At 37.7% G+C, this 24,590-nt stretch overlaps 1 protein-coding gene across 1 annotated transcript in view; it reads left to right on the plus strand.

The window, feature by feature from the left end:
- LAMA2 (laminin subunit alpha 2) overlaps window positions 1-24,590 on the plus strand; it is a 613,971-nt gene that overhangs the window by 558,386 nt on the left and 30,995 nt on the right. The window contains exons 52-58 of the mRNA XM_049652971.1: window positions 4,255-4,393; window positions 6,954-6,965; window positions 9,734-9,854; window positions 12,282-12,458; window positions 16,303-16,451; window positions 21,381-21,557; window positions 21,787-21,955. Of these exons, the coding sequence (XP_049508928.1) occupies window positions 4,255-4,393; window positions 6,954-6,965; window positions 9,734-9,854; window positions 12,282-12,458; window positions 16,303-16,451; window positions 21,381-21,557; window positions 21,787-21,955 (944 nt within the window). The remainder of the gene's footprint in view (window positions 1-4,254; window positions 4,394-6,953; window positions 6,966-9,733; window positions 9,855-12,281; window positions 12,459-16,302; window positions 16,452-21,380; window positions 21,558-21,786; window positions 21,956-24,590) is intronic.

Below are 24,590 nucleotides of genomic sequence, written 5' to 3' on the forward strand. Positions count from 1 at the left end.
CAAAAAAAAAAAAAAAAAAGAATAGGTTTTCTAGAAAAGATGCTGGGTTCTATTTTGGACATATTGTGTGAAAGGTACTCTTAATATCTTGAGCAGCCTAGGGAAGCTGTGTAATTGGCAGGCAATCAGTTATGTGTACCTGAGGTTTCGCAGAGCTCTAGGAGAGATGGGCAGCTTGGAGTCATTATCATGTCATTAATAGTTGTAGCTGAATAGAGATGAGAAAAACCACGCAGCCATTTCTAGAGTGAGAGGATCCAAAGCCCTGAAGCAAACAGCAGTGTCGAAGGGGTATAATAAAGGCAGACTCCACAAAGGAGGCTGTAAAGAAATAATCCGAGAAAGGAGAAATAAGGAAGAGAAATTTTCAGAAGATCAAACTGAAGGCAGAATGACCAATTAGGTTCAATAGTAGTCCAGGCAGGAGATGTATGATGACTTGAAATAAGAGCTACAGTGGAATTTGACACTAGAGAAATGCAAAATAAATCCACAGTGTGATACCATCGTATAGTTATTAGAATGCCTACAGTTACAAAGACTGAACATACCCAGGGCTGGCAAGAATGGAGAGTAACTGGAGCTCCTATACCCTGCTGAAGAGGATGGAAAATGGGCAGCCGCATTGGTAACTGGGTTGGCATTTTCTTATTAGGTTAAATATATACCTACTATATGAACCAGCCATTCCACTCCTAAGTATCCACGCAAGACGCATGAAGCATATTTCCATACAAAGACCTTTACCAGAATGTCCATAGCGTCTTTCTTTGTGGGCCTCAAAAAACAGAACACTAAATCAGCTGTTAACAGGTTAATAGATATACAAATTGTTACATAGCCCACACAATGGAATACTATTTAGCAATAAAAATAGTGAGCTAGTAATCTGCACACAAAATGGATGGATATCAAAATAAATATTGCTAGTGAAAGAAGGCATACATAAAAAAAGTTATGTCAAATATATAGAAAACACAAATGAACCTATAGTCTCAGAAAACAGAGGCTACATGAGAATTAGGTTGGGTAGGGAGGCACAGGAAGGAAGGATAACAAAGAGGCATAAGGAAACTTTTGGGGTGATGGATATGTTCACTTTTTTTGTTTTTAGTGTGGTGATGGTTTCCCAGATGTATACATGTCTAAAAACCTGTAAAATGTACACTTCAAACATAAGCAACTTCTATTGTGTCAATTATAGTTTGGTAAAACTTTAAAAAAAAAAATAAGGTAGATATTAGAGTTATTTAGGAGATGAAATTAGCAGGGCTCTTGGTTGATTAGACGTGGAATAGCAAGGAGACAGTCAGCATGAGTCTCTAATTTAGGAGATTGGGTGGGGGTCATAGTGCCACCAAATAAATAATAAGGATTTTTGGGTAAAAAGATAATCATTTTGATTTGGAATGTGTTTAGTTTGAAGTACCGAGAAGATATACAGATGATTATGTCTCATCTGTTGAATGTGGATTTCTAGGCAAAATCAGGTCCAGACATATATATTTTTGAGTTGTCAACGTAAAGTAAGTAGATATAAACTGGAGGTTCCCTGGATAACTAAAACCCAAGAAGCGGCCAGATGGAGACGCATTAGGGAACATAACACTTCAGAAATATTCAAAGAAATAATCCCAAAGAAGGAAATCACGAATGAGGTTGGAAAGGTACAAGAACCTGGAGAAAGGTTGTCTGTCACTAGGAAAGCCAAAAGAGGCAATTTCCTAGAAGGAAGGAAATGTTAACATCAAAAACTGCATAGATGTGGATTAAGATAAGGACCAAAAGACCCTACTGAGTTTGGATGCAGGGAGGTCCCTGCAGATCTGAGAACAACTGAAATCCAAGGAGTAGTGGGATCAGAATTGAAATAAGCCTTCAGCAACGTGGGTCATCCCTCCTTTTCAGTGACCAGATTAGTTGTTTATATGAATTATTCTCAACTAGTTTATAAATGCACCCTCCCTTGAAATTGAGACACACTCTTTCAGGTGGCATTCCCCACCTGGCCTTGACAGTCACTTAGTAGAACCACAGTCACCACTAGAAGTGTGTCATATCCCTGAAGTACACTGATATAAACACAAGATTGAGAACAATCATTTAGATTTCAACCTAAGAGAGAGAAGAAAGGAATAGCCAAAGTAACAATTCATTTGCCACAACTCAGCATTGATTATAAAATACTTGCTAAGCCCCTACTCTTTGTCTCGTATTTAATAAAACCCTTATTTCCCTGCTTACCCATAAATGATGTTTGGACTCATCAACTCTGAAATTTTATGTTAATAGCTATTCTGTAAGGGAAAGAAATAGGGCAGGACATGAAAGCAAGTGTTAGCATTTCATAGCAGAACCCACTTCGTTGCTATCACTCATGAAGGAGAGAGTAAAACTCTTCCTTTAACTCAGTAAAAATATGCCGCCCTATGCCTCTCTGCTGGAGTTAACACTTGGGCCAGTGAGTTTCAATTCAATGTCTTTCTGCTCTTTAATCAGTTTTTCTTAGAATGGTTTCTAAAAATGCATATATTCATTCAGGGATACGGAGGAAAACTACCGCCAGTCAGTGGCTTGCCTGTGATAGAGAGGGAGAATTTCATTTTCACAGACACCATTAAAATATGCACCCGATCTGTGGAAAGAGGCTATTTTCATGTTCCAGTCAACAGCTCCATATGAAAACTTCTTTGCTGATCTGGATAAAAAGGAATGTGCATGAAAAAGTCTTGAAAATGGTTTTATAATTTTTTTTTTATTTTAGCCACCAGTCTGATCAAAAAGTTATATGTGTATAAAATTAATATGGTATGTGAAAGTAATTCAGTTTTTATATTTTGACTTGCTGAATATTTTTAATAGGACAGTTACTCAGTTGGTGTTTTTTATTGTCTGTTTATTTTGAAAAAACTCTGCTTTAAGGATTTGAGGTATTAATAGGTTTGGTATTTCTTTTGATCATGTTTTAAATTTTATTTATTTATTTTGAGAGAGAGAGAGAAAGAGAGAGGGAGAGAGAGAATCCCAAGTAGGCTCTGTACAGGGCTTGAACTCTCAAACCCTGAAACCATGACCTGAGCCAAAGCCGAGAGTCGGAGACCCAACTGACTGAGCCACCTAGGTATCCCTGTCATTATTTTTTTTTTAATTTTTTTTAACATTTATTTATTTTTGAGACAGTGAGAGACAGAGCATGAACGGGGGAGGGTCAGAGAGAAAGGGAGACACAGAATCGGAAGCAGGCTCCAGGCTCTGAGCCGTCAGCCCAGAGCCCGACGCGGGGCTCGAACTCACGGACCGTGAGATCGTGACCTGAGCTGAAGTCGGACGCTTAACCGACTGAGCCACCAGGCGCCCCTCCCTGTCATTATTTAATAGGGCAATTATGTTTGTTTTTATTGAAGATACTTCCTTTTGGAATGAAAGGGCTACAGATTACAATGGAATTTTAGAGTTTGATATTTTTCTTTGTTTTTCAAAAAAGTACTATTCTAAAAGTTATGAGTTAAGGGAAAATAATAATGTTCCATGGTCAAATAAATTTGAGAAATACTTCTTGCTCAATGTCCCCCAATTGGAGCATTACATTGAACATTAGTATGTCAGAAGATCTGGGCAGTCATAAAATTAAAATATATGTTTAATTTGCTTAACCCAATGTTTGTCATATTTATTTGAGCCAGGAACATCCAGGAAACTAGCGTTCCCAAGAATAAACATTTAGAAATGCCCTTATAATCCACTGGTTTAAATAGCCATTTTCAGACCCTTGCTAATTCAGATCCAATATCAGGCGAAGATTTAGAGGCTGAATCTTTCATGTTAATGAACTGATGCCTCAGTATGCATCAAGGGTCCAAAATATATGAAGCAGTTAAAGGCTAGGCCTAAGCAAATATTATGGTGAGAAAGCACATAATTCAGAAAGAGCCTAGCCTCCTCGTCAGAATGAAGGGGAGAAAATCAATGAGATAAGGGGTTCCCATCTGCTTTCTGAACAAAACAGACTAAACAGAGAAGTCCCTCTCTTCTTTCCTTTGTCAGGCTATTATTTTTAAGCCCTCTTTGTGGATAGTTTAATACTTTATTTTATTGATGTCATTGCTTCTGCGATTATTCAATAGATATACGTGGTCCAAATGCTTGGGAAAGTCAACGTTAATTTGAGAATTAAAGTAAATTTATCCTGAAGTAACAGTGATAATACAGACATGGTTCGTCTCGCTCAAGTAAGACTTTCTCTCTCCTTTACAGCCAACATATCAATTGTAGATATAGATACTAACCAGGAGGAGAACCTAGCAACTTTATCTTCTGGAAACAACTTTGGTCTTGACTTGAAAGCAGATGACAAAATATATTTTGGTGGTCTGCCAACACTGAGAAACTTGAGGTAATGTAGTGTATATTTAGAGCTAAGGATTAAGTTTTAATTAAATGGCCACCCTGCTCACTGGAGTTCTGCAGTTTAATTACAACAGGAATGTCGCATAACCTTTAGTTGCAGAAAGGCTTAATTAAAAAAAAAAAAAAATCATGTTACATGTTAGAACAACACCAGGATTTAGACGCCCAAGGATTAATTGGATATCTTTGTTGAAGAGATGGATGGAAATCACTATTTCCCTCATATTCACCTGATGAAAAGAATTGTAAAAGTAATTAAAGGTGGAAACTAGAGTTGAATGTGCGTCTTGTAATTGCTCTTCTCCTCGCACATTCACTGCAGATCATGGCACACTGACATTGCTTAGTGTTCTAAAAATCAGTCAGTGTTCCAGAATACTGTGAGTATAACCTATTTTGTTGCTAAGCATTAGCATACTAATGCTATGTTGGAGCTTTCCCATATGTCTAATGCTAAAGCTGTATTAGTTATTCTTGTGTCCCTGCCAACATTTTTTTTAATTTCACACATGTTTTTTAGATAGCAGGATGGAGAGATATAATTAACTCATAGTTTAGTTCAAAAAATAAACTCAAGAAACTAAAAAAATTTCAGGAAATATTTCATGTGTATTTAATTAATTTACTGCTTGTTATAAAACATCTCATAAGAAAAAAGAGTTATAAAGCACTTGGTGCTCAATAAATGTTAATTGAGTTTAATTAGAACGGAATGAATTGACTTGGTTAAACCGTAAGAACTTACTATAAATACAGACTACCTCGTTTTTAATTTTTGTTTTGTTTAGTTGGCTTGTTAGTTTTTAATGGTTATAAAAGTCCTATCGCGGTGTTTCTTCTCTTATTTTTTTTAAAGTTTATTTATTTTGGGGAGAGACAGAGACGGTGTGAGTGAGGGAGAAGTGGAGAGAAAGGGAGCGAGAGAGAGAGAGAGAGAGAGAGAGAGAATCCCAAGCAGGCTCTGCACTGACAGTGTGGTGGCTTGAACTCGTGAACCATGAGATCATGACCTGAGCCAAAACCAGGAGTCAGACACTGAACCGACTGAGCCACCCAGGCACCCCTTGGTGTGTCTTTTCTTAAAAGACGCATTATGATTGGAGGGATTCTCAGAATAACTGAGAAATATGGTAGTCACTTGTTTTTGAATTTCCCAAACGAGCGGTGCAATTTCAATCTCGTTTTATGATAGCTAGCATACAGACTGAGTTTTACTCTTCTCCCTGTACCTATATTCATGGACCAAGCAACTAAATACCAGCCTTTCAAGAGTATAAGTTGGTAAGCTTCATGGGGCTTCATTCTGCATTCATCCACATTACGATATACTTGTGTTAAGCATGTACACTTACAGTGTCTGGTCAGAAAAACTCATTGCAGATCAAATGCGTTTGGACTGTGACATGGTCATTACTCAAATATCTGTTATTGTCAAGTGTTCGCTGAGAATCTACTATGCGCCAGGCACTGTATAAATGCAGATCCGACAGTTGCTTCAGTCTAAGATTTATTTTGCAAGATCATTAACTAAATTCCCTATGAGTGAATTAAATATAGCCAAAATAAGGCTATCAAGATGTAGCTTTATGTATTCTAGGGATGACTTGGTTTTAATTACCATAAAGTGATTTTAGGAATTACCTATAAAGGTATATTTGTTAGCTATATTAAGATAGGTTTATACATTCGTTTTCAGACTGCATATTTAATAAATCTGTGTCACTAAAATGTTTTTACTTGCTCAGTACAGAATTTTATAATTATGGTATTTCTATGGTAAGGTACATTATCCCCATACAATCTTTAGACATATATGTGTGAGTAAGCAAGGAGCTTTGCATTCTTAGTTTGCTGTTACTTTGCCCACAGACAGGATCTTAATATGGTAAAGTTCAAAAGATGAGGTAAACATAAATTATTTTTACATATATTAAGTTCAAGCTCATCGAGAGGCAATATTTATCAACAACTCATGAATACTACAGCATAGCAATGTTTGCGCATAACAGATTAAAATTAGTATTTTAAATTTGTATTTCAAAATAAACGTTAAAAAAAATTGAAAAAAAGAAAAAGGGGTGCCTGGGTGGCTCAGTTGGTTAAGCATCTGACTTCGATCCAGGTCACGATCTCACAGTTTGTGAGTTCGAGCCCCACATCAGGCTCTGTGCTGATGGCTCAGAGTGTGGAGCCTGCTTTGGATTCTGTCTGCCTCTCTCTCTTCCCCTCCCCCACTCATGCTCTGTCTCTCTCCCTCAAAAATAAACGTTAAAAAATTTTTTTTGAAAAAACATTTGTACTTCAAAATAAACATTTCCCATAGAATAGTGTGGAAAGAAAATGGTCATCTTTGGATTCGAATTTCACAGGGGTCATGTGAAAGATTTTTTTTTCTTCTTTTTAAGATTTTTTAAGATTTTTAAGATTGCCATGTGATACTTTTTAAAAAGACTTATGATTAAAGTGTATTGTTTTACTAAATGAAAATGCAATTGCAAGTAAATTGTGTTTGTTTGTTTGTTTTTTTTCTCTTCCCTTTGACCTAGTATGAAAGCAAGGTAAAACTTAAATTATGCATGCCTTCTTCAAGTGCATGGGTTGGGTAAATGTGGCTTCTTAGACACAGCAGTGGTGCAGAAGCAGAACAATACCTATGCAGCTTAATTCGTAGTACATTTCATGAGCAAGTAATACATTCTTAGAGTTCTCGTGCTGCCCTTTACTTACTGAGATGCTGCTGCTCACCCACCGTGAATCGGGCTGCAATTTCACTTATTTCACCAGCTATGAGGACAGATTTGCTCTGCTTCCTTTCTGAACTGCCCACGCACAGTGCCCCCTGGTGCACATACGCAGGAGCACACATGCAAAGGTCAGCTGGTCAGGTTGATGGGCACGATGTAGCTCTGGGGACAGAGCAGAGCAGTCTGTTGGGTTGAACCCTGGACTCCCATCTGTCAAGTACCATGCTGTCTGCTGAACAATCAGCCTGTGCTCCCAAATTCTCACCACTGCCTCGCTGCTTTTTGCAAGCCTGCAAATATGCAAATGTTTACAGGGCCCTTGCACCTCTTTGCAAAGCTGTTTATTTATTGTCATGTTTATTTAGAATTAGCCATGAAGCCAGATAAAAGGAATCTCTGGAAATAATATATTTTAAACCAGTATTTGACTTAATGGTGACGAAGTTTGTGGACGGTCCCCATAGTTTCCCAGGAGCATTTTAATTCCTGTTTGCAGAAAGACATTAGCATGAAAGCTATGAGCAGCAGGCCTCCGTAAGTGGCTGATCAAACCCCAGCGATGTGCAGGGCTGGCACACTCTGGCTAGTGCCTGGTGTTTTGATATTTCAGAGCCTAGCTATGCCACATTTCTGGAAAGGAGATAATATGGCCTAACTTAGCCAAGACATTTTTAAAACAAAGTGTAGACTCCTAACACCAGAAACTAGAATGTATAGAAATGAAAGTATATACAAAAAAATTATCCAAGTTGTTTTATCACAATATAGTTATGAGCCTAGTCATGCTTTTTTGCTGGGATGGCTAAAAGGCAAAGGCTGTCTTTCAATGGAAATATATAAAACTCTGGAGTGACACTGTGTAGCTTTGTAATGCTGCCTTTGAGGCAAACAGAGGAAAAGAGGCCTGTGGTTACCATTAGGAATCTGATCACATGTGATTGCTTATCCCCCGTGCTTTTCATAGCATTGAGCCTACTAAATCATCGTGTTTTGAAATAGTTCATTGTGTGTCCATGAAACAGTGAACTATATAACTTGTAGAAGAAACTTACTTTATTGATAGGACCTCTGAAAAATTTGTGATAAAGCGGTCATCCTTTAAAAGAAAATATGGAAGCAAATGAACACTGGGAATAAAATTCACCCATTCCCTATTCTTTATAAATAAGAATATAAGCAAGATCCTTACCCTCCAGTTGGACATGTTCTTCATAATAACAAATCGACTGAGCAGAAGGAGGAGACCTTGGGAATAATGGGAAATGACCAAAGAAAATGAAGCAGTTCCAGAGACAGAAAAGACAGAACAAATACGTGGCATGACATAAATCACCTGATACACATGCCAGTGTCTGATTTTCTTTCCCACCTGTTTTTCCGCATGCCCTATGTTTTTTATTGAGGCAAAAAAGGGAAACCTGGCATCATGAGACAATGAGAGAATTAATCATTATCCTAATAATATTTTGGTGTTGATTGGGCAGGTTTTACAGATGCTTATTAACACCAAAAAAAAGTATTTTTTATCCCAACAGACCTGTATTATTCAATATGGTAGCCATCAGCCACAGTGACTACTTAACTTTAAATTAAATAAAATTAAATAACAACGTCCAGTTTCTCATTGGCATAAGCTTCATTTCAAGTGCCAATAGCTACATGTGACCAGAAACTACTGATTTGGACAATGCAGAACAGAATATTTCCATCATCACAGAAAGTTCTATTGGACAGTGTTGCTATCGATTAAATAAAGAAGGATCATCACTGACATCCTACTAGCTGCTGTCCATTGAGCACTTCACATGTGCTAGCATGTTGGGTTTTTTCTAAGCAATAATGAATAAAAAGTAAACATGCAAGTGTTATTTGGGTATAGAAGACATTTTCAACCTTAAGGAAGATGGGTTTTGTGCCTTTGGTTGCTTGATTTTGTTATTGCCCCATTATAAAATAAGGACGTTGGGGTCAATCTATAAATCCAATGTTTAAGTATGTTTTTTAGACTATGTAATCCAAAAGAATGTTTCTTAGGCTTTGTTTTAGTTAAAACTTTAAAGAGAAATATAATATTATCTTAATCTTCAGCTGCCCCTTCTCTCCCCCAAAAAATCTCAATGACAAAAAAATTTTTTTTTTCAAAATAAATGTTTCCCATTTTTTCCCTAAATTTTTCCCCTAAATTTTAACTTTTTTGGCTCATAGTTTTATTACTCTGCCTACTCAATTATCTACTCTTTGGTACAAAAAAGAAAACCATTTTGTTACACATATGAAGCACTTAAGAAATCAGTAATTCCTGTATCGTGAATTTAAGTGCTGTGGGTAAGATTATTTTTAAAAGAGAGGAAGAACTACATAAAGATTCTTTCTGCAGGATGGGGTAACATCCATTTCATCCAACCAGTGGATAATGGAAGCGTGGCTTGCTGGGTACACGTGTGCACATATGCACAATTTGAGAAACACGTGCCTGCCCGTGTGTCAGTTCGCGCCATATGGCTCGTGTCCGGTAGTCACAAACACCATACTGCCATGTCCCTAACGGCGTTGCTTTTGTTTTCCGTGTAACTTTTCAACAGACCAGAAGTAAATTTGAAGAAATATTCGGGCTGCCTCAAAGATATTGAAATTTCGAGAACTCCATATAATATACTCAGTAGCCCTGACTACGTTGGCGTTACCAAAGGATGTTCACTGGAGGTTGGTTTGTTTTTAATGGCTTCCTAAATGCTTTCATATCTGACTAAATTGACTTAGTTTGGGTGCTCTTACGGGGAGCAATCCCTTGTTAATATATTTTAAATTCTTAGCTATACGTAAATAACAAAGCAAGATTGCAGCACTTCTACAAATTACCATAATCACATAAATGCAGGAAATGGTGTGATGAAGACCCCAAATTGTGAACCAATTTCCCACATGGATAATACTTCATAACATCTATTTTTAATGTTAACCTCTTTTCTGATTCTCTCTCCTTTTCAAATACTACTTTTCCCTTTCCTCATTTTTGTTAATCTATTTCAGATTTATTTTATCTCCCTGTGTCATATATAGCTTTATTAGCAGCCTTCAATTTTTTTCTGGAATGTACTAGGAATTTACACAAATAACAAGTAATCGTTTATACCATAATCATTAGTGCATAGCATCGTGTCTACAGCTTGAGAGTCAAGCCTGCTTTTCTTTGGAAATGGCACAGACTAGGAACTGTCTACAAAGACCATCTTTGACAGGACTGCAAAGTCCTTTGCTGTTAGGTATCTTCAGGATCTTTTCTTTGTACCCAAAGCTACCCCTAGTTCCATTTACCTAGTCTGCTCTGACTCTTCGATAGGGGCCGATTCATAGGAGAGAGAAATAATAGACCCAGCTCTGCTCTCTTAAAATATCTCTGACCAAGAGTCAACAGTCATTAGGAAATATTAGTAAGAAGTTTATGGGAATCCTGAAAGCAATGAGTTTGTTTCTTAAAAAATGTTAAAAATATCATACTTACAAAATTTTGATTACCTTGATATGACACAACTATTCATTTCACTGCTTTCTCCAACTGAAATTATTTTAAAGCATGGCTATAGAGCTCAGGGAAATCACGGAAGAATAGGAGAAAGGAGAAGTGAATCCATCTGTGAGACCAGAACTTTCGGGGTCTTCATGGTTCATAGTTGGAGGCTCTAGTTTGGAATTGGCCATAGATATCCATTATGAGAAGCTCAGGAATAAGGACTAGGGAAATACAGAATTGAACTCTAAGGATCCATGCTGGCTTCTTTAAGGAAGTTTTACTAAGAGCTTTAATGTTGCAAAGGCTACTCTCATCCACATCCCAAAGATATATACATGAGGATGGGAAACTGTCCAGAAAATTAATAGCCTGTATGTGTGAAAACGATAATTCTATAAAGGCAATTTTCCGTCACCAGGAATTATTTTACAACTGAAATATGAGGCAGAAATGATGTGGATAAATATTGAAAAGTCTGCACAGTAGTTTTATCAGAACTATCCAAAAGTCTATCATTTGAAATTTGGAAACAAAAATAGAGGATATATTTTACAATACTTCTGTCACTTACCTGGGCCTGAAACCCTGTGGGGGAAAATATTCTGTGCTAGAGGATGCCATGATTTTACTCCAGCAAAATCCAGAACTTTGAAAATGACCGTTTTAAGCACTCAAAATGCCCAACAACATGGGTTTGCTTAAATAAATCCTAGCACATTTATACAATGGAACGTCCTTCTGCCATTAAAAGTGATGATGAAATTTATGTTTCCTGAGAGAGGTATCTCCCACATACATAAATTTAAAAAGGAATTTACAAAGGAATGTGCCTATCAAGATTCAGTGTAAATATAAAAAGGAGGAGAGAGCAAGGTTGTGAATGAATGAATGAATGAATGCATGCATGATGAACACACGAATGAATGAATCAATGAATGATAAACGCGATATGCTTCTGAACAGCTTTGAGAAGGAGTGAGTTTTGCTTTCTCTCTTTTACACTTTGCTACTATCTGAAATGTTACTGCTTTAATTTTATTATTAAGAACAATTACTATTTTCATTTTGAGAAGTAAAGTGGACTACGAAATGTTTGGTGTGCTTATTTTTAAGATTTAGGTTTTACCTGATTTTTTAAATTTTTCTAGAATGTATTTATACATTTGATAGCAATGGACATCTTACCTTGGACTTATCACTGAGGAAAATGCAGACATAAGCCATGGTCGTACTCATCTATAAAATATAAACAATTAGTTGACAGAGGGTATTTAAGGGATTCTGAGACTGTTTTCAAGAGAGATTTAGCAAGATAGAATTAAACCAAAAGAAAATGTTATCGATCAGTGATAATCATCTGTATTTTAAATCAAAAGTGCTCAAATAAAAGCAGATGCCTGAATTTTTATTTTAACCCAAACTGCTTAGAAAGTTCGGTCATGCCTGGAGATAGTATTTCTTCAGTTGCTCCTAAGTTTTCCATGTAACTCTTGAGTTTCATGCTTCCTGAAACAATGTATTTTATGGTGCCACTGAGTGCTTGAAGGAGAGTGAGATGGAGAAATTAATTTAAATTTTTATTTCTGATGTTTTCTTCTCTTTTTCCCTTTTACCCACAGAACGTTTACACAGTCAGCTTCCCAAAGCCTGGTTTCGTAGAGCTGTCCCCTGTACCAATTGATGTTGGCACAGAAATCAACCTGTCCTTCAGCACCAAGAATGAGTCTGGGACCATTCTCTTGGGAAGTGGAGGGACGCCAGTACAACCTCGTAGGAAACGAAGGCAAACTGGACAGGTACTCTCAGACCCAGTTAACAATGCATTTTCCCTAGTTCTTACATAAAACAGTTATTTTATAAGGAGATGGGTGAGACATTTAGGTTTTGGAATGGTCTTTATTTAATTTTTAATTTATTAAAAAAAAACCTTTTAACATTTATTTTTGAGAGACAGAGAGACAGATCATGAGCATGAGAGGGGCAGAAAGAAAGGAAGACACAGAATCTGAAGCAGGCTTCAGGCTCTGAGCTGTCAGCACAGAGCCTGACACAGGGCTCAAACTCACAAACCATGAGATTGTGACCCAGGCCTAAGTCCGACGCTTAACCGACTAAGCCACCCAGGTGCCCCTATAAATTGTCTTTATACATTTAGATTTGCACTGTTCATTTCTCCTATCATCTTTCTTAGGACAGCTATCTCCATTATGATTTTCCTTGTGGGTCAGTCCTAGGTGCAGTCACACTTGTATTTGCACCTATATTCTGTATGGGTTTAGCATATGAGTATTTAAAGAGAGAAAGCTTAAAATATATTCTAATTACAATCATATTCTCTTGTCTCAAAATCCAATTCCTTATCTGGATATCTGTAGATATCCAGCGAGGATACCTTAAATTCAAATTTAAATTGCTTCTAGGATCAATTTCCCAGTTTGACTAGCCAACATGATGCAGTCTGTTGAGGCCTAACCCACTCCACCCTCTCTGGACACAGAGAAGGCAGGGAATGGACCTGGGATAGGGAATGTTAATAGAGCACAACCAACACAAGCATGGACAGTAGTCTATGCTCAATTTCACTCATGACATGAACATAAAGCCTACATAGTGTCTGCATTATAAGGTGTGAACTTCAATTTTCATAGCCCATAGCCATTTGATTGTTAAAAGCTGTCTCTTAGGCACCATAACTCTTTACTGCCTTCATATTTCTCCGGTACTTTCAATCTAATGTTTTTAAATATATATATTTTTTCCACATGATCTTGTTTTTCTCAGTGAAAGAGTTCATAGGAATTACCTAGTCTGCCATCGCCAAAGAATGGAATGCTTTACAAATATGTCCTTAAATATGCATGCATTCTTATAAACCAGGTTGTGTTGTTTGTGATTTTATGTTTTTAAAAAAATCATTTAAAATTGGGTAATCAGTAATACGGTGGACCCTTGAACAAAATGGGAGGTCGGGACATTGCTCCCCTCCACACAGTCAAAAATCCACATATAACTCCTTATTCCCCAACAACTTAACCACAAATATCCTACCATTGGCCAGAAGCCTTACCCATAACATAATCATTCGATTAACACATATTGTATATTATATGTATTATGCAATGTATTATATACACTGTATTCTGAAAGTAAGCTAGAGAAAAGAAAATGTTATTAACATCATAAGGAAGAGAAATACATGTATAGTACTGTATTGCATTTATCTTAAAAAATCTGCATATAAGTGGATCCACATAGTTGAAACCCATGTTATCCAAAATACTGTATAATAAATCTTATTCTTCTCCCTAAGAAAAATAAATACCAAACAAAATAAATTCAAAGATGTATAACCATGAGTAACTTCAGTTATCTCAGGAATACAAGAGTATTTTAATATCAGAAAATCTAAAAATTATATAATCATCTCAATAGATGCAGTGAAATCATTTGGTAACATTTAATACCTATTCCTGATTTAAAAAAATAATAATATAGATGAATATTAGAAACTGAAGAGAAATGAAAAAAATGCACTACATACTGTATGATGCCATTTTTATAGATTTCTAATATAAGTAACACTAAACAGGCAACTGGCTGGCTCAGTTGGTAGAGCGTGCAACTCTTGACCTTGGGATTGTCAGTTAGAGCTCCACATTGGATATAGAAATTACTTAAATATAAAATCTTAAAAAAAAAAAAAAGTGGGGCACCTTGGTGGCTCTGTCAGTTAAGCATCCTACTTTGGCTCAGGTCATGGTCTCACAGTTCATGAGTTTGAGCCCCACATCAAGATCTGTGCTGTCAGTGCAGAGCCGGCTTCAGATCCTCTGTCCCCCTCTCTCTTTGCCCCTCGCCTGTCCACACACAACAAAAATAAATAAAATACACATAAAACCACATACTGTTTACAGATATATATGCGAATTTTCAAAGATAAGTTTTAAAAAGCAAGGGAATGATAAACATGAATTCCATGTTGTGGTTACCTCTAAGATAGTGAACCTGGGGGATGGTGTTGGGAGGAAACTCACAGAAGATGCGATCATACTGTTTCTTAAATTGGGTGTAGATTTACAGGTATCCATTTAATTGTACAGTTGTGAACATAGCTTCATTATTTACATCTCTTATGTTGTGAGTAATGTACCAAATAGTCATAATAAAAATATTTTTTAAAGAATATAGAGGGGAAAGAGTGTTATTTTCTCTCATTTCTTACTGCACATAAGCACTTATATAAATTTCCCCTTAAACTCCTTATCTTTTAATCTTGAAAAATAAAATTATTTTCTTACTATTATGAACGATAAGCTAGTTACAATAAGAGGACCAGATGAAACATTGTGAAGTAGGTTTTTACTAAAGGGTATATCTTTCCCAGGTCATTGTCAGATAATTAAGCACCACCTACTGGCTCCAAATTTCTCCCCTTCAAGACTAAATAAATGGACTTAAATCACCAGCTTTCAGGATAGTTCCTAAAATAGAACATGTGCCCATTAGAACAATTAAAATGAGAACATATTAAGTACTATACTACAAAGTAAAGTGGAAATAATATGTTAACATTTCAACATTTTAATGATAATGAATATTCATTTTTTTAATCTCATCGAAGTGCTATTTGAAAGAGGAGACAATGTTAAATAGTTCACGTCTGTTGTAGAACCAATACTGATTACACTGACATATTTTATTTTCCAAAGCTAACGTTTTGATGCTATAACGTTTTGATAGGGTTATTTGTGATTCTGTTCTGCTAAAGGAGTTTGAGACATCGAACCGTCATTCACCTGAGAAAATTTTAATTGAGCGAGTGGTTTGCAGTTGCCTCTTTGATGGATGGTGAGCACGAGTCCAGGCCCTCTGGACATTGTGCTTTGGACATACAGCTGCCTAGACGATTTAGTAAATCATCAAAAGCATTATGATAGGTGATTGAAACCCTCTCCACCACCGCAGGTGACTCACAGCGGACCGAGTGATCATGGTGCCCTCATGCTCTACAAGAAAGGGAGCACACGTGGCATCAGCTTTGGGGACAAGGAATGCATTCAAGCTCCCTGGGGTTCATAATCTGATCTCAAAACCACACTGGTTGCTATAGTAACAGTAGCAAGAAGAAAGCAGTCATGTTTGTGGATGAAAAATTGTCTTCCTTCTTTCTAAGTGTGGGAGACAAGTTACGTGTTGATGATAGCAATCTATTCCAGCAGCTCAGAGAACAAATTGCAGTCTAAACATTCAAAATGCCATGAGATTGGGAGTCGGATCTGATTTCCAGAAGCTAGCTGTCCACTTGTGAAGAGGAGGGAGAGGAATTGACACCCTTTGTTTCCTGACGCGTTTTGTGAGTTAGAGACCCGGTGCAAACACAGCTGTTACCTTCAGCATGGCAAATTTGGTTTGCGGAGGGTCCTGTATTCCTACATCCGCTTTCCACATCATCTAACGAGCAAAAGTGACCAATGATTAAAAAGCTTTTGTCAGCCACTTTAAATACTCTAAGAAAATATTGAGCCTTAAATTCTCAGGTAAGATCTCAGAGCCAATGAATCTGCAGATCTGTCAGGGAACCTTTAACGCCGTCGTAGTGGAGACCCCTCTTTAATCTTCAACCACCCCTTGATATTGCAGGCCTATTATGCGATATTCCTGAACAAGGGCCGTCTGGAAGTGCATCTCTCCATGGGGACAAGAACAATGAGGAAAATTGTCGTCAAACCAGAGCCGAGTCTGTTTCATGACGGGAGAGAACATTCCGTTCATGTCGAGAGGACTAAAGGGTAACAGTAGCCCTAGAGAACTTGTAACTAACATAAACTCCTTGGCTCACATTAGTCTCAGACTGGACCTTCGTATGTGTGGTCATACAAAAGCATTGTGAAACTATCAAGTCGCTTAATTTCATCTTCTTTACGTTTCATACTTCGGGAACCTCATTTACCTTGGCCCCTAGGAATTCTCTTAGCATTTTTTATTCTGTGCAGTTCTCCGCTCCAGCTTTGGAAAAACCAAATACATCTTCTGAAGCTATAGATAAGAAAAATCCCTCCCTCCGCACCTCTCAAATATTCTCTTCTCAAATAAGGTATGCGCATAGCGAAACACACAGAACAGCTTAGTCGGAACCAGCAGCCTTTGGCAGCTGCTATTTCATTCAGGTTCCAAAGCAGTTATGGCAGCTGCTTAGAAACCTGTCACAGATCCGGACTGTGCAGCAGCTGCAGGACCTACTGAGAGCTGCTAAGTGCACGCTTCATCCCTGTCCCCGCCCCCCTCAAGGTGCCCGGGGTCCCTGTAGAGTGGCTTCATGAGGGAACAGAGCTGAGGGAGAGAAGGGAGAAGGCTGCTGTCCAGCCATCAGTGCGTGGAGGCTGCCTCTCTAAGGATCCATGAGAGCACTGCTTCCCAGCCCTGAATCACAGAATTGGCAGCAATAGTGTTGTAAACTCATCTTTCATTTCTCCACGACGCTGCGGCACTTGATATTTCCTTTATTGGGAAAGTCATCTGTAGTTTTCATCAAAATGTTGTATGACAACTCCGGTAATCAGTTTAGAAGGACAATTAGAGAAAAAGAAAACAGAAGCCCAGAGATTTCCGACCTCCAAACCAGCAAGCCATTTAATTAGACTGAAAACACAGAAAAGAACTGGAAATCAAATGTGAGAAAACCTCAAGACACAGGGAATATTTGTAAATACGACAACAGTATGAAGGTCTAACAAGAGTTCAAGTGAACAGATGCTGTTCTATACAGACCCATATTTTCTAATTATCCTCTTGTGTGGATAACAGTTTAGATACGTAATAAATATGTTGTATCTTCCAAGTAAATGATAAAGCTTTCCTTGGCTTATTTTTTTTTATTATTATATAGAGCATTGGTTTGTGGCTATGTTGATACTAAGCATTCTTGCAGAATATCTACTGAGATGTTTAGAAACCATGACTAAGACAAATGAGGGATCAATATTCAGACAAACTAAGAACTTTTACTAGCCTAATAGCCAGATATGTCGGTCATGGTCTCTGAGGAGGAATGCAAACTGAATTTTCTCATTTGAATCTCAGCAACCACTCTGAAATACTATTTTACATGTCTTCTAGACCAGATTTCAGCTTCTTTGCCAAATGCTAGTCCTTCTCATTGTGAGAAGGACTTTGTAACGTCTTTAAACTTTAAAAATTTTCAGCAAAACAAGTGCAGACTTGAGAAATACAGCTGACAAAAAATAATCACCCAGAATATGTTATTCTGTACAGAAAGGATTCTCACGTTCCCAAGTGCATTACAATCTTGCACTAAGGTGTCCTTTTAACAGGTGTCTCTTCAAGAAGGGCATTTTATGATGCCAACTTCACAGCTGTTGGCCATTAATCCAACCTTTATTTGATTAAGTTCGGTGTATAGTACATCTCTGAAAACTGGTCATTCGGTTAATTGGCCATATAAACAAACAGTTTTGCCATTCGCTGTTAATTAAAGGATAATGTATTAGGCATATTAGTGGGTAGTCACTGAACTCTGTGGCAAAGCAAGAACACATCTGCTACCATAATGTCTCATTCAGCACTCTAAGGTCAAAACATAAGCATCGCCTATCCTTTAAGTAAGTGCCCCAATTAACTGATTAACCAGAGATCACTAATGACCCTAACAACTTCACCCAGAAACATTCTTTAATGCTTCATACTCATTCTGTGACACGCTCTGTGTCAAATACGAGACACAGATTATTTCCTTTGATTGTGCTAAGCGTATGTGAAATCTGCATTAATATCCTTCCATCACAGATGAAGAAATATTAACTAACTTGCCCCAAATCATGTAACTAGTAAATAACAGAGCCAGGATTTAAACCCAGGTGTATATGATTTTCACACCTCTACCTGTGCTTGCCAACTATTTATTCTTACCCTTTTTTGTGACCTCAAAGATTGTATTACTTCATGTTGATTATGATACTCTCATTAATTTGGAAATGCTTGCTTTCTCCTAACACCATTCAGATCATAAATGTCAATTATGACATTTTCTTTCTTAAATGAAAAGCCCCGGATAAAATGTTAATTTTCATACGACCTCACAAAATCATTGGATTTTTACCAAACTGAGAGGCAATCAAGATTGTCCTGGCCCTCTTCTCTCTCCCCTGTTATCTCTCTTTATCCTTCCTCTTTCTCTCTCTCTCTCCTTTTCTACCCCTTCCTCTGCAAAAATCTCATTTGAGTTACTTTGGTGTCTAATTCCATGGTACTCCAGAGATCTCTACCTCCTGTAAGGGTTTTGCCCTCTTAACCTTCTCTTGGACTCCAGTTACATGGCCAGTAGTTCTTCCTAAAGCCCTAACAGCCTGGAGTAGATGCATAAGGAAGTGGTTTTCTCCTTTGTGAGAGCATTCTTCAATACAGGTAGAGAATTGGGCTAAAGGCCACAAAAGTTAGACCAGATACTTCAGGAATAATCTGGATTTCCAGAATGGGCTCATGATTTGGACACTGCAACCCAAATATTTCTTACCATCCAAAATACGTTCAATCAAAATAAAATTGCAGATTTTGTTTTGCATGTAGATTACAAATGTCAGGGTACTTCCCTTAATATCTTCTATAACCCATTTGGCAGATTGAAAATTGGTATAAGATTGAAAACAAAATCTTATACCAATACTCCAAACAAACAAGAAACAGAATGTAAGTAATAAAATATTCAATTGTGAAACTCCAAGAATCAACTGTTGAACTTGTAAGAAAATACAGCTAACTTATCATGATACTAATAGTAATGTTTATTGTAGTGCTTTTTGCACATTGTAGGTCCTCAGTAAAGAGTTATTGAATAAATACTTAAACAACAGGAAAGACACCAGAATCCCAATGGACATATTGGTAATGTTCCCCTTTAAAAAAGACCTAAATAAATAATCTAGATTTGATGCTCCTAGAATGTAAAATACAAGCAGGATTCAGCTATAGTCTTCTAGTAATGCCCTTATTAAGTAATACAGCTTCAGTGCAATCCCTTAATTAATGTTTTCCATGGTTTAAAGCAGGTATTTTTATCCTCATTTTATAAATGAATGAAATAAGATTGAGCAAGATTAAATAACTGGCCCAGGTCACACAGTAAGCTTCTGCACTAATACTCAATTCCAGTCTGTTCCTCCCGAAAGCTCGTGTTCATTCTGTATCTCTACCCTGCGATCTACTAAGAAAAGACCACTATAATGGTCGTGGGGACAGAACCAGATTAGACAGTCTACATCAGAAACATGAGGGCCTCTGGCTTTTTAAAAATTCTAATCAAGAACAGAGATTTGCTCTCTTAGACAATCTTTAATAGTGGCTTAAACCCCTCATTAAAATTCTTAGGAGCATTGCTATGTCATGTTAGTAAGACGTTGCTTTTAGCAAAAGGAAAAAAAAAAGGTGTGTGTGGAAGGAGACTTCTCGGTGAGTCACACATGCCCAGAAGTGAGTGCTTTTCTAAGTCTCATAAAACACCAGCATTCTTAGCAATAATGTTGAACCTCCTGATTTTTGCCAACACACTCTTCCAGAGTCTGGTAAAAAACCAATATGTCATTTCCCCCTATGTTTCCTTTGAAAATAAATCCAACCTGCTCCCTCTACACCCCCTGAACAATGACATTTTGAGCACCAATGAAATCAATTTTTTTTTTTCATTCTCTTACATCTGAACTGTCTCAAAGTGGACCGATAGCTCAGGGCTATTTCAGAGTGTCTTTGCCCTGGTTTATTATTTCTAGCTCCACATGTGGTTTTTATTCTTTATAAAATCAAGCAAGATGGCCTTTTAGGACTGAGTTTTCCAACTAAGTACTTTGGTTTTCTCCCCAGATATGTAGTAAGTTTTCAGTAATCCATTCATGATCCTCGGGCTAGTGACTAATACTTATGACTAATAGCTCATGCCAACTGTTTGGGACTGAAATTCAAAACCTGCATCTAGAACAAAAGAAAAAAATGCCTTTGGTCTTTGTCATCATCAGAATTTTTTGTCTCCTTTGATTCTTTGCCCCAGGATCCAAGGATGGTGAATAAGTAACATGAGGTTCTCAATTAGTAATGTGTGAGTTATCTCTCATAAGCAAATTAGGGAAATTAATGAAACAGTCACTAAGGAAAATTATGGCAAGGAACAATTAGCATGATGTTCTTGCCTGCCTCTTCTATTCAAAAGCCAGCAGCTATGTTCTTTATAAAATGCCCTGTAAGTGTTTGCTGTTGAGTCCTGCAATCCAAACTCTCATGAGCACAGTTTGTCCCCCAGCAAGAAGATAATAGCTAGCACGAACCAAGAAATAAAGAACCAAACAAAATGTGACCCCACGCTGTGCTAAACCCACTGAGCCTTATACGATTAGATATAACGGCACTGTACAGAAGCCTCAGCTCTATGGGTTTGTGTGTTTGGGGCCAGTGTTGCCAAAGCCAAGGCTAACGTTACAGCTCCACTATTACCTTCTTTCAATCAACTTCCCGAGAGAGCAAATGGAGCGGGGGGAGGCAGAGGGACAGAGCCTGAGAAAAAATATTGTTAGCTTGGTGTAGAAATCCTAATTATCGAATTTTGGCTCACTTAAAAGCTACTGGAGGAAGGAGTGAGGGGTAGCAGGAAAGAGTTTGATTTCCAATTATACTGGATGTTTTGTGTTTTATACTGTGTATTTTCAATGTTTTCTCAGCATGTTTACTGTTCAAGTCGATGAAGACAGAAGGCATATGCAAAATCTGACAGTAGAACAGGCAATTGAAGTTAAGAAGCTTTTCGTTGGGGGTGCTCCACCTGAATTTCAACCTCCCCCGCTCAGAAATATTCCTCCTTTTGAAGGCTGTGTATGGAACCTTGTTATAAACTCTGTGTACGTACTTCTTCTGTTTGTTTGGTTTTTTTAATATGAGGATCCCTGTTGCATCTACACTACACAAAACCATGGCGTGGTGGGGGGAGGGGCGTCCAGAGAAGACCTTCTCATTAGATTTTAAAAATTGCACTGCTGGCCTTTAAAAGGGGGAGGAAAAATTCAATGGTAAGGAAGCAAGACGATAAAAACTAATAGAAAGTATTTCATTTTAATCCTATTCCATTAGCCCCATGGACTTTGCACAGCCTGTCTCCTTCAAAAATGCAGACATCGGTCGTTGTGCCCATCAGAAACCCCGTGAGGATGAAGGTAGAGAAATTCCAGCTGAAATAGTTACCCGGCCAGAGCCAATGCCCACCCCAGCCTTCCCTACACCCACCCCAGTTGTGGCACAGGTGAGTATTTTTATGCTATTGCTTTCTAATTTTAACCTGTATTCTAGTTGTTTTCAGAGAGAAGATAATTCAGGATATCTCATAAGCTCTACTTCTAGAATTAGAGGAAGGGAAACTGGTCTATGAAAACCCGTTCTCCCTATATCTTTCTTGGATTACTTTGATTTATATATCGTTCTCCTTAAATTTTCCTCCTTGTAAAATGGCATGTGTTTTCAGTTGAAAAGTTAGCATAGTGCAGAAATGTCTACAGAATCAAAATAAGATCCACCTATAATACCACCACACAGAGACAACCGTAACAATTTCCAGCCCTTTTTATTTGCATTTTAAGTAGTAAATCTTATATCATATGTACAATTTGGTATTGTTTTTTTTTTTTTTGAAACAGGTAATAATAATTAAATGTCATACAAGTGTATAGGTCTGATTGTGACGCTGACAGGCTAGCTCTGGGGACCCATAAAGGGACCCAAAGGACCAGCCAAGAGGGCCCGTGGCTTCTCGAAGGATGGAAATCAAACGTGAGCCAGTAGGAAGTAAAAGCAGAGTTTCTTGAAGATATGGACAGAGCAGACACATTCAGGGCATCTGGGAGACTCGGAAAGGAGAAGAATATGAGCCTCATCTTTGTTTGGAGTCTGGGGGTTTTCACTGAGAATTGTGGTCCAGTGTACATGCCTCTCAGACATCCAGGAACAAGTTAGAACAGAGACCAGGGCCCAGGTATTATTCCTTGGAGCTAGGGAACGTTGGCTTCCATATGTCCAGGCTGGGGATCTGGAATGCGCATATAATAGCTTCCTCTGGTCATTCTCACCGGGCCCTTCCTTAAATGTTATCTATTCTAAAGAAATCTTGAACTCCTTGTCCCTTACAAAGAGGACATACACTCTTTGCATTCTGAAGCATGTGTAAAGTGGGGTGGGAGTGCAGGTCCTAGCAAGAATAGAAGCAGGAAAGGGAACAGAAAGATGTTTATGGGGTCCTTCAGTTTTCCTGTTTCAGTTACATACATGTGTGTGGGTGTGACATGCAAAGAGACACAAAAAATATTTCATTTTATGGAGCTGATCATTTCATTGATTACAGTGTGGGTTTCAATCCTGTATTCCAGTCTACTATGTGTATGAATTTGAGAAAGCTGCTCAGCCATTCTATCCCTCAGTCTTCTCATCTGTACAATGAGTATATTAAGGACACATACGTCTCAGAGCGACTAGGAGGATTAAAAAATAATAATGTTTGTTAAATGTCTCGTATATATGAAACGTTTGATAAATGGCATAATTACTAGACAGTAATGATTGTAATGATTGTTCCTCAGTGCTCACTATGCGCCAGCCACTGCCTAAACAATTTCCATCCAACATTATACGTGGTTTTCATCATGGCTCTGTAAACGATATATCATCCCACTTGTAGCTGAGTTGGCAAGAATGACCTAGCCTCAGTAACCCACCCGCTGACACAGCCAGTAAATGGCAGGATAGGAATTTTAATCCAGTAGGTCTGACGATACAGTCTGGCTCTTCATCACTGCAACACTCTGTCTTTCTAATTGTACTTTGTACTCATTGTGGGCCATTTAGAGTGCTTCCAGTTTTTCACTATTGGAAACTATATTCTGATGAGTGCCTCTGTATGCCAAACTTTCTCATTTATTTTCTTAAAATAGATTCTTAGATGAATAATTATAAGGTCAAGTGATGAATGTATCTAAGGTTCTCAACACATATCTGAGTTGCTTTTTACAAAGGTTCCGCCAATTTACATTCACATCACCAACGTATCCAAGAGGGTGGATCTCACTATGCTCTTAACAGCGTGTGCATCGTATTTATAGCACTTGCCAGTTGATGGGTGGAACATGCTGTGTTGAGCACAGATTTTGAAAACTCTTGAACATTTTCTTTTCTTCCTTAGTTTCCATGATGGAACTGGTTGTTTTGGAAACCAGTCTGCTCCTTGTCACTAGAAATATTTTGAGCTTATATCTTCTCTAACATCCCTTCCAGGATTTGAAAATAGTGAAGTCATTTCCTCGTGGTGAGCATAGCATAAGGTGTTGACTTGGCAAATCACTACCCTGTACACCTGAAACTAATGTAATGTTGTGTGTCAATGATACTTCAATTAAAAAAGAAAAAGAAAAAACTAGCGAAGTCTTTTTCCCCTAGGGTAAATATTCCATAATCTCAAGCATTCTTCATATGACCTAATTTCTGATTCCCATATTTCCGCTGATCAATTTCTTGACTTTGAAATATCCCTTTCAAAATATGTCACTTAGAATGGACCATATTACTCAAAATGGAATGCCCAGTTGAGGCGACAGCAGTACCTTTCCTTCCTGTGGCCTGTTACCAGATTTTATTAAGGATGCGCCTGAGAATACTTCAATATTTTAAATCAATGGATTATGCTATTCGTTCGTCATCATGTACCATATTCAGTCAACCACAGTCTTGAGGGTCTTTGTACCACTCATTCTGTTGTGTCAGGTCTCTCAGCCAGCCCATCTTGACTTGGTATGGTTTATTGGTGTAGAAGCCTGCTGGTCCCCAACGATCAACTTCCTTTTCCTTTCCTTTCCTTTCCTTTCCTTTCCTTTCCTTTCCTTTCCTTTCCTTTC

Source organism: Panthera uncia (assembly GCF_023721935.1).
Source record: "Panthera uncia isolate 11264 chromosome B2 unlocalized genomic scaffold, Puncia_PCG_1.0 HiC_scaffold_24, whole genome shotgun sequence".
NCBI classification, from domain to species: domain Eukaryota; kingdom Metazoa; phylum Chordata; class Mammalia; order Carnivora; family Felidae; genus Panthera; species Panthera uncia.